The 10,911-nt window shown below is 29.8% G+C and overlaps 2 protein-coding genes across 2 annotated transcripts in view; one reads left to right on the forward strand and one right to left on the reverse strand.

The window, feature by feature from the left end:
* Positions 1 to 4,139: 4,139 nt before the first annotated feature.
* LOC108730858 (STAM-binding protein-like A) lies at positions 4,140 to 8,682 on the forward strand. Its single transcript, XM_018460786.1, has 8 exons — positions 4,140 to 4,258; positions 5,109 to 5,207; positions 5,372 to 5,593; positions 5,691 to 5,867; positions 6,085 to 6,391; positions 6,518 to 6,630; positions 7,283 to 7,385; positions 8,601 to 8,682. Exons 1-8 carry the CDS (start codon positions 4,140 to 4,142, stop codon positions 8,661 to 8,663), a joined length of 1,203 nt encoding a protein of 400 aa, XP_018316288.1. The 3' UTR covers positions 8,664 to 8,682.
* A 1,145-nt stretch (positions 8,683 to 9,827) lies between these two features.
* Positions 9,828 to 10,911, reverse strand: part of Cisd2 (CDGSH iron sulfur domain 2) — a 4,968-nt gene continuing 3,884 nt past the window's right edge. Inside the window, exons 3-4 of the mRNA XM_018460787.1 lie at positions 10,382 to 10,498; positions 9,828 to 10,128 (exon numbers count right to left, since the gene is read on the reverse strand). Coding sequence (XP_018316289.1) covers positions 10,042 to 10,128; positions 10,382 to 10,498 — 204 coding nt within the window. The 3' untranslated portion in view covers positions 9,828 to 10,041. The remainder of the gene's footprint in view (positions 10,129 to 10,381; positions 10,499 to 10,911) is intronic.

A 10,911-nucleotide genomic window follows, 5' to 3' on the forward strand; every position in this document is an offset into this window, starting at 1 on the left:
GTCGTTATTCGACGTGCACTGAAATATATTTGATCTACGAGGACAAATCAATAAGTACCCGAGTTAGTAATAAAGACGCAAGATTTTCACAAAACTTTTTTTTATTTTTCAGCGTAATCCCCTTTTAGGAGGATACACTTTTCCCAACGTTTCTGCCATTTTTTTAACCCCTCCGAAAAATACGATTTGTCGAACTCTGCAAAATAGGCCTCTGTTTCGGCAATGACCTCCTCATTCGACGTGAATCTTTTTCCACCAAGCCATTTTTTCAAGTTTGGAAACAAGAAGTAGTCGCAGGGGGCCAAATCCGAAGAGTACGGTGGATACGGCAGCAACTTGTACCGCAATTCGACTAATTTGGCTGTAGCGACTGCGGAGGAGTGAGCCGGTGCATTGTCCTGATGGAACAACACTTTTTTTTCGCCAAATGGGGGCGTTTTTTCTTCAATTCAACATCGAATCGGCCCAATAAGTCAGCATAGTACTGCCCCGTGATAGTTTTGCTTTTCCCCATGTAGTCGATGAAGATTACGCCTTGCGCATTCCAAAAAACAGTGGCCATCACTTTTCCGGCCGATGGAACCGTCTTGGTCTTCTTCGGAGCACGTTCGCCGGATGAAATCCACTGTTTTGACTGTAGGCCGGTATTCATAGTCGATTCTTATATTCAAGACCATCTTAAGTATAGTCTTAAGATGTCACAAACCAATCAGAGGGCCGCATTAGCGTCTTAAGACATTACTTAAGACGGTCTTGAAATAAGAAACGACTATGAATACTGGCCGTAGATTCGTTACCTCAATAAAAAAATTTCTGACTCTCACCAAACCGATGCGCAACGAGCGAAATTATTCAGCCAGATATTTACGGTGATGCTGTAACACACAAATATAAGATCCTAATTAAAGATATGTTCAAAATGATCAACATTTCAAAAGATAATTTTTACGCGCTTAATTCAAACTTTTTATTCAGTTTTCAATTACATATTTTATTACAGAAACTTGTCGATTTACGTGGAGTATACGTTCCACGTGATTTTTTTTACGGGATTGAAAACTGCATAAATGAAGCCTGCCAGTAAAAAAGTAAAAACGTAATCGAAATGCCTGTGTATGTCGTAAAAATATTTATTTTACATATTTGTACAAAAACACAAATAATGAAATTTTAGAAAAAAAATACAAGTTTTTAGAGAAAAAGAGACCTGAAAATTCATTATTCACTTCAAATCGTTACACTTCAGTGATAAAAATTGTAACGTAATGATTAAGAAATCATTTTAAGTAGAAAATGTTAAATTGTACGGTACACTTAAAAAAACTTACGGAAAAAAATTTGTTTTACCCGTGCACACCAAAATTTATTCTTCAATTTTATGAGGTTCAATTTAAATTAGCGCCGTTTGGAATGAAATTTTTGCAGAGAAATATAATTCGAAGCATTCGAAAGTTATGTCTTAAGCTTCGAAACGCGTTATCAAACATTGTTCCGCGATCATTTTTCACTGACATCCATGAATTTTAATTTTGGTTCTTTTTAGTACTGATTTTAAATGATCTTTTAATTGTTTGTTCAGATGTAAACATATTTCAAGATAGAGGAACTTCGTCAAAAATGGTCATAATGAGATTTAAAAAAAAAACACTTTAAAGCTTGAAATCTCTACTTTCGAAATCGGAAAATTAATAAAAGATATTATATTAAATATATATATATATATATTATGTATTAATACCCGTATTCATAGTCAGGTCTTATATTTAAGGCTTCCTTAAATTTATCTTCAGACGCTTTACGAATTATTTCATTGGTTACTGAGCATTTAAAGATAAATTTAAGTACAAGGTCTGACTATGAATACGGGCATAAATGATCACGTAATTTAATTTGTCTCAAATAATATAAAATGATGCCATACGCATACGTTATCAGCAATTATAAGAATGTCCACCCGGGGGGGATGTTTCATATAAACTACATATAAAATTGACATTTTTTACATCTACAATTATACATATAATTATATATAAAATATGTCCATACACTGAAAAAAATGCATGCAATTTTACACGGAAATTACATGTTCATGACTGTCTAAATATGATTGGAAATTTACAATTTCCAGTAAATTTCCAAGGATATTTATGTAATTTAGATAATTTTCCAGTCATATACATGTAAAATTACATGCATTCTTTTCAGTGTATATATATATATAACATTTTTTCCCGGGCAATTAACGAGAATGAATTGAAATATAGATTGAAATGGATTCAGATTTTTAGAAATACGCATTAGCTAATGTGAAAATGTATCTTTTTCAATCTCTAAATGTGTTTTTATTCATTTATTCAAACTGCATGAAACACATTTCTACACCTTTCAATCAAAAAATAATATTAGCTTTTTCTGTGCGTCGTGATTATTGCTCAATTCAAAATTGTGAACAGAAAATGCAGTTTTTCAATCCAAATGAATTCGATTGAATCCAATTGAATAAAAAAATTTTTGACGTAAAATATGCATAAAAATTTAAATCTATTTTAATCCATTCTCGATTAATGGATGGATGAGGTTTTACAAAAATTAAAATGAAATTGGCATGATATAATAATAAATACGATTAATAATTATTAACAGATTCTTTAGCATAAATAAATACTTCAAATATACTAAAAACCTATTAAATATTTTCTATTATTTTTTACTTCTACTAGGGATACTATAATAACTTAGGCCGGAATTCACAGTCTTAAGGTGCGGTCGAGTTGCCATTACGAATGCTTCGAAGCATTTTTTCATTGATCAATGAGTGATATTCTTTCTTCTGATTGGTTAATCAAATGCTTCAAAACATTCGTAGCGGCAACTCGACCGCACTCTTAATCTCAAGTAATGTCTTAAGATGCTAATACGGCTCTCTGATTGGTTCATGCACTAGCTTAAGACCATCTCGAATCTTGAGCACCGTCTATGGATTCCGCCCTTAGTCTGGAAACGCAGCTTGCAACTCCATTTACTCGAAATGGCAACTTGCGCTTGAAATTGTAGAAGTTTACATTTTGCTGGGGTATGTTACACTCACATGGCTCTCTCTCTCTCTCTCTCTCTCTGCCTCTCTCGCGCGCGCGCCGGAATAAAAAATTAGCCTCCGGGATACAACGCATAGCGGTGAAGTCGTAGCTAAGCTGTCCGAAGCAGGTTTCCTTTTTTCAGAGTATCCTGTCGCACTTACAAAAACAATTAATAGTAATTATAATTGCGTATGCAATAAAAATATGATGATTATGTATTAAAACCTCGAAAATCACGAAAAATTACGACAAACAGTTTAAAAATTTCTTAAATTTGGCGCATGGTGGCGCCTGAGGCATTAAGGCCGATATTCATGTGTCGTGCGACAAAGTTTTTCAAGCCTGTTGATTGGTTGTAGGACACGTAATTCCTGAACGCAGCCCAGTGCTCTTTGACAACGTTTAATAGCAAATTCAATAAATAGGCACAGATGCACAATGCATCCAGTGCACTGACAATACTATACTAGCGCTCTTTAGTTTCTTGCCGAATCTCGCTCATTCTCTCTCTCTCTCTCTCTCTCCCCCCCTTCCTTTTCATCCAATGCCCTTGGAACCGACAAGCTTTCAAGCTTGTTGATTGGCTGCAAGATAGAAGATCTGAGAATCTTTCTGAGAGAGAGAGAGAGAGAGAGAGAAAGAGAGAGAGTCTCGGATCTTTCTATCTTGCAGCCAATCAACAAGCTTGAAAGCTTGCGGTTCCAAGGATATTGGATGAAAAGAAAGGGGGAGAGGGAGAGAGAGAGATTGAGCAAGATTCGGCAAGAAACTAGAGAGCGCTAGTATAGTATTGCCAGTGCATTGGATGCATTGTGCATCTGTGTCTACTTACTTATTGAATTTGCTATTAAACGTTGTCAAAGAGCATTGACGAGCACGAATTGCAGTTTCGAGTGCGACTTGGATCTTAATTAGAACTTAAATAATTAATATTGTTTAACATTTTTTGGCATGTTAAACATTAAAATGACGCCGAGAAAGAGATCTATAATATTGGAAAATTGAGGAAAGATTTTTCAGCCATTCGTTAATATTAAAAGTTTAGCTGAACTAACCTATAAGATGGACAAAACTAATCAGTCTTGGAAAGAAATGGGTATCACAGATCCTAAGGAACGGATCAAAACTCTTACAGAGCATGCTTCGAAAGTAGTAATTGATCCAAATATTGCGCCTAAAAGGTAAAAAATGTATTTATCATATGCAATTTAAGTAAATGTTAAGAAGACCCCGGTCCACTCAGATTTTAATAAAAATACATTCATTCGACGCGTTTTTGCACGAAATAAACAAATCTGTCAGAAAAAAGTGTTGCTCTGCCCCGCGAACTGAGGTATTAAGCGTTAAATTTGACGATTTGAGGTTAGGAAATTTGTCAGATCCACACTGCGAAATTATAACCCATGTAGACAATGGGGTGTGTGGACAGTAGCACTCAGGTTCGGGGCGGCGGTTACGCTGCCGCCCCGCGCGCGAACCCAAGCGTTACTGTCCACACATCCCACTGTCCACATGGGTTAGAACTCAGATAATTTGTTTTGGAACAGTGAATTTGTATCTTAGAACAGATTTCCTAACTTGCATAGTCGTCAAGTTTAACTTAAAATCTCTGTTCATGGGGCAGAGCGACACTTTTTTCTTGTAGATTCTTCATTTTCGTAAGTAAACGCATCGATTGAGTATATCGTTATCAAAATTTGAATGGACCGAGGTCTTAACATTTATCGCAATTTATTTGTATTGAAATATTACTAGAAAAAAATAGTACTTTAAAACTTATTTAAATTTGTTAAAATTATATAAGAAAAAGATTGTTATGAACAAAGAATTAGAATTCAAATATCTGATTGTAAAATAGTTTTAAAATTAAAAAATATCTTTTCATATGTTCATTATGAAAATATATGTGATTGTTTTACTGTATAAATTTATGCATAAATACAAATATTAATAGAAATATTGTAATGATAATTGCTAAAATCAGTTTCAAAAGCTATTTAATTTTTTAATGTGGTATCTTTTTAATTTTAGATATTATCGTACAGGAGTGGAAATGGTCAGATTAGCAGACATGAACATGCAGGATGGCAGTTATGAAAATGCCTTTACACTATATATGAAATTTATAACGTAGGTAATAATTAATAATAACTTGTTATATGTTGTATATAATAAATATATTTTTAGAGGTTAATAAATGTATAAATTTAATATCTTTTTAAGGAATACTTATTACTAACTATTAAAATAATATATTTTTATAATTTTATTGCTAATATTTCTCATTGCAACAGACTTTTTGTGGATAAAATAAGGAGCCATCCGCAATATAATAGTGTATCAGCTAAGGATAAAGCAATGAATAAAGATGCTCTACGAATAGTCATTCCTAAAGCTGAAAAACTGAAGAAACAGTTATTAGAGCAATATCAAGCAGAGTTCGATAAGTATTTAGAGGATTTGAAAGAAAGAGAAAGGATTGAAAGAGAGCGTTTGAGGCAAGAAGAACTTCAAAGGTATATTTAATTATCTTATATGTTTGTTACAGTAAAAGTATGAAATTAATAATGTTTATTTTAAATTGATTTTACAATATTATACATTTTTGTTTAGGCAAAAGGAAGAGGAAAACAAGAGGAACAAAATGGCTGCTCTGGCTGCTATCAAAGCGGCTAAAACTGCGATTACTGTAAATGTACCAATGGAGACAAAACATTTGCCTTCCATTGCACCAAAAACTGTGATAAATCTTGCAAACGATGATAAAGCATTAAAGATCTCCAAAGAAATGTAAATCTTATTATTTATATATAAAATAAAGCTTCGTCTTAAATAGTTATATATCACAAGGTTTAATGTTAAATAATTATTACTTCTATAATTTAATATAATAAAATGTCAAAAATAAATATATCTTCCTGTATTTAAGACATCTAATATATAAATATATACTAATACACAGATATACGCACAGAAACATTTTTATTGTGATATTTAATGTTTTTAGAAAAACACCGACAGTGGATCGTTCTACAAAACCTTCCTTACTGACGAGCAACGGATTATCCTTGCGCGACATTATTCTGCCGACCAAATTAATGCACAACTTTCTGACGCTTGTTTTCAGCAATACGACAAGCAATAAAGAAACATGTGGTATTCTGGCTGGGCGATTGGAGCGAAATAAATTGATGGTAACACATCTATTAATACCGGAACAAACTGGAACTCCAGATTCTTGTACTACACATAACGAAGAAGATATCTTCGATTATCAAGATCAGCATAATCTTATCACTCTCGGTTGGATTCATGTACGTAAGATTTATCTTGTGTGTTTATCTATAATTTTACTTTATTGAAAAATTGCTAAAAAATTTATTTATTTTAATTTGTTTATCTTAAACATATATAATTGTGTTACTTATTATATATTGTAGACGCATCCTACGCAAACTGCATTTTTATCAAGCGTAGATCTTCATACGCACTGTGCTTATCAGTTGATGATGGCAGAAGCTATAGCGATAGTTTGTGCGCCGAAATATGATGAGTATGTATGAAAAATATATTTTGGGTATACTTTGTACTATACTAAATCCTTCAAACAGTTTTAATCATTAAATATTCAGTAACTGAATTATGAACCAATATCCTTCTTACAAGGGAAGTTTCACAACTGTTCGGAACCGATTTAATTCTTCATAAAATATGTTATGAAAATATGTTGTGAAAAAAAACGGTATTTCTATTTCGAGCCGAATACCGTCGGAAGTATATTTTGTTAAAAAAATTTTTTTCCATCTTTTTTTTATACTTCCGACGGTATTCGGCTCGAAATAAAAATACCGTTTTTTTTTTATTTTTTTTTTTTTTTTTTTTTTTTTTTTTTCAAAAGGGCGTTTCATCCCTTAAACATGAGTTAGCGCACGTATAAAGAAATACGTGTCTCTTAGATTTTTGTGTTTTACAACATATTTCATGGAGAATCAAATCGGCTTTTTAAACTCTTTAAATGTAAATTTTACGATTACTTGTTTTGTAGTAATTTATTTGCATAGAACTTATTAATTCAATTATGAAGTTTATTTACATATTGCTTCCCTGCAATATCCCTATACAAATATTAGAAGATATAAATACGGATAAAATATAATTGTTTTATATTTGCTATAATTTTGATGATAAATGGAATTTTTTTACAGAACAGGGTTCTTTATCTTAACACCCGATTATGGCTTGGATTTTATCGCAAATTGCAGAGAAACAGGATTTCATCCACATCCTACTGAACCACCACTATATACGGTAAATATATCACAGTTAATCTATTCAATAACATTTTTAACAATGTTAATTAAAGTTTTAATGATTAATAATAATAATAATAAAATGTTGAACTAGTCAATTTTAAAAAAATGTAATATTGATACTATACAATAGTAAAATAAATAGATAAATGTTAATAATGTGGGGGAGAGTGGTCTAAATCGGACCTATTTGCAATTTTTGCTCTCTATAAGGCGTAAATAAAATCCGATCGTAAAATCGAAGGTGCCATTAGAAAGATCATTTAATTTCTTTCATTTTTGCTTCAGACCATTTTGACGTTTCTCATCTGTGTTAAACTATAATGGAAAATGTAAAAACATTTTTTCCGGTCCAATTTGGAACCATCGGTTCAAATCGAAAACTCCTATTTTTATGGATTTTTAGATAGAATTGTAAAATATTTTAATGTATTTTTCTTAGTATTGAGTAAAAACGAGCAATTTGACAGTCAAAGATAAAATTTTTTTCGGAAAAAGAAATTACTGACTGTTTATACACTATTCAACAAAATTAAAGGATCACTTGTTCCATCTTATAAAAATAGGTAAATTTCAAGATAGAATAACTTCGCCAAAAGTCATCTTATCGAGATGTTTAAAAAAGCATTTTAAACCTTGAAACCTCTACTTTTCAGATCAGTACTTAAAATATCAACACAATCGTTTTTTTAAGTACCGATTTGAAAAGTAGATATTTGTAAAGTAGTATTTGATAAGTTATTCACTATACTGTTCGATTTGGAGATGGGTCTTTTCGAACTTTGGAACAAATTTTACAATAAACCGCAAAAGCGATCACAAAATGCTTGATATTTTTTAATTCTACACTCTTTAATTATCTTAAATCAATTACTTTTCAAATTTTTAACACCTTTTAAACAATGATTTACAAGGATTTTCTTTTTAAAAAAAATTTTCGCACGATGACTGAAAATACATATTTGCGTCTATTTTATGAATGTTATGACAGAGAACTGTCAAACTGCTGTCACATGTTCGGTGTCTTATAAGAACTTTACATTATAAATAGTACGCAAATCTGCTTAACCATATTCATTTAAATTAAAAAGGTTCTATTTCGAACACGGTCCGATTTAAACCACTCTCCCCTATATTCTCATTTTGGCTTGTATTGTAAATACTCGTATTGTGTGCCTTTTTTACTAATAATTAATATTAATAATTGTTTTAGAAAGCAAGACACTACAAATTGGATGTAATGGAACTTCAAGTCGTGGATTTACGAAGAAAATGATATATCTCAGATACGAAATAAATATATATTTTACTGAAAAATATTTTTAATTAAATTTCTTTTGGAAAATAGCAATTTATAATAAAAATCGCGAATCTTATTACACAATTAATACATAATTACACAATATTGAAAATCTATGACCAGTGAATAACTAATTTAATCAATGAAAATGCTATGAAACGTATTAATAATTTTAAAAAATGCGTTATATTTAACATAAGGTTTATAATATATGATTGTAGCTGACAGAAGATATACAAAAAGAATCAAATTATCATATCGGAAGTTAGTACGAAATGAAATTATTATAATGAATTAATAATTATTAACTTCCGGACTATAAAACAAAATATTTGCGTATTTGATAATAGCAGTGACCGTAGAAATACAAATGTATTTGTATTTAATATTTTCTTAACTTTAATCAAAAAAGCTTTATTATAAATACATTTACAATTATCAAAAAAGCGAAATTAAATGTACATTTATGTACATAATATAATATTTATTATGTCAATATTTTATCTTGTTACTTATATGTATACTGTAGTATAAAATTTGATATTTTATTTTGTTGTTTTTATAATATAATACATTCTTTTAATTTATGCTTGAAATATATTTCTAAAAAAGATATAGAATACATTTTACAGATCTTTCATGCTTTCATGTTAAATGAAGAAACAAGATTTAATAATAAATATATTATTTTTGTAATGAATCAGAACTTTAACTTCATTTTAAATATTTAACTATTTTGATTTTTCATTATTAAACTTAATTTTGTGTTTAAATATTACGTTTAATGAATTTTTTGTTTATTGTGTAATTTCTTGTTTATAAAACATTGATTTGAACAAATTTCAAGTTAAAAATCTTACTCTTTTGCATACATAAAAGATGTTAGTTAAAGTTCATCGTGCCTTTTTGAAAATAACAAGTGTTCAAAATATTAGATTCTAATATCTTGTGTAAAGAAATATTACAAGATAAACAAAAGACATCACATCAGGCAGAATGCTTTGTATATATTAATCTTACTGAAAAATAATTATAGGTGGGATATATATGAATTAGAATTATTTATTTATTTTGTTTTAATTATATTAATCGTTTATTCATTAAATAATTATGCATAAGAATAAAAAAACCCACTAGATATATTGTGGAAATAAATTTATTTATAAACCTTCCGTTAAAAATGAGGTGTCTTAAAAAATAAATTGGCAGACGTTGTTTTGTAAAATTTATCTACAGAGGGGGATAAAGATTCATCTATTTGACCCTTCCTCATATTTATCTACAACATGATGAGTAAATAGCTATCTTACAGCAATGAAAAATTACCAATGGTAATTAGTCAATGTGTTGGTAATTAGTCTTTCTTCGTGACGATGAGTGGACCCACATTGTCATTGCACTCTTTGTTATGACGCCCGTGAGTACCGTCACAGTATGGCCACTATGTATAAAAAATGATTAAGAATGAGACATATATGTAGAAAATTTTATTATATAACAACACTTTTTAAAAATTATTTTAGAAAATATAAGTAATCGATATTCATAAGAACATCTAACTAAAAAATGATTAGGAATAATTTTTTATTGATTTAATCACTTGTTCATGTCTCCTTGTAAAAAACGAAATGAAATATTAAGATGCATAATTTTTTTTATCTTAGGATTTTGATTCCTATAAAAAAAGAACTTACATTTTCAGACCTCCAACAGCGACAAAATACAGCTTTTTCAGAGATATCTTCGATATCAACGGTGTCCACTACTTTTGGAATATCTTTTTTTACATTGAGATTAACACAACCATGTGGCTATAAAATAATTAACTTGCATTATATTGTATGGAAGTAGATGGAAAAATTAACGAAATTATAAATATATCATTAAAATTATAAAAATATTTAATATATACATTACATACATTATATTTTTCTTAATAATTTCAATATTTTTATAAAACAGAATAAATATAATAATAATAAAGACAATGTTACAAATGAAATATATGTAGTTACTAAAGTTACAATAATATTTTTCGTGTTTTGATAGATGCGAAATTATCAATTATTATATCAAAATCTATATCTTTACATATTTCATTTTCAATTGAAAGAATTTCTATATTTGATAATTTTTCTTAACTTGATGATGACCTTAAGTAATTTTTTATTAACTTCAATTTGCGCCTCCTTCAAATTGTTTACATGAGGCACATGCCTCGCTC

Source organism: Mycetomoellerius zeteki, unplaced genomic scaffold, assembly GCF_001594055.1.
Source record: "Mycetomoellerius zeteki isolate Tzet28-1 unplaced genomic scaffold, Tzet1.0 scaffold98, whole genome shotgun sequence".
NCBI lineage: Eukaryota > Metazoa > Arthropoda > Insecta > Hymenoptera > Formicidae > Mycetomoellerius > Mycetomoellerius zeteki.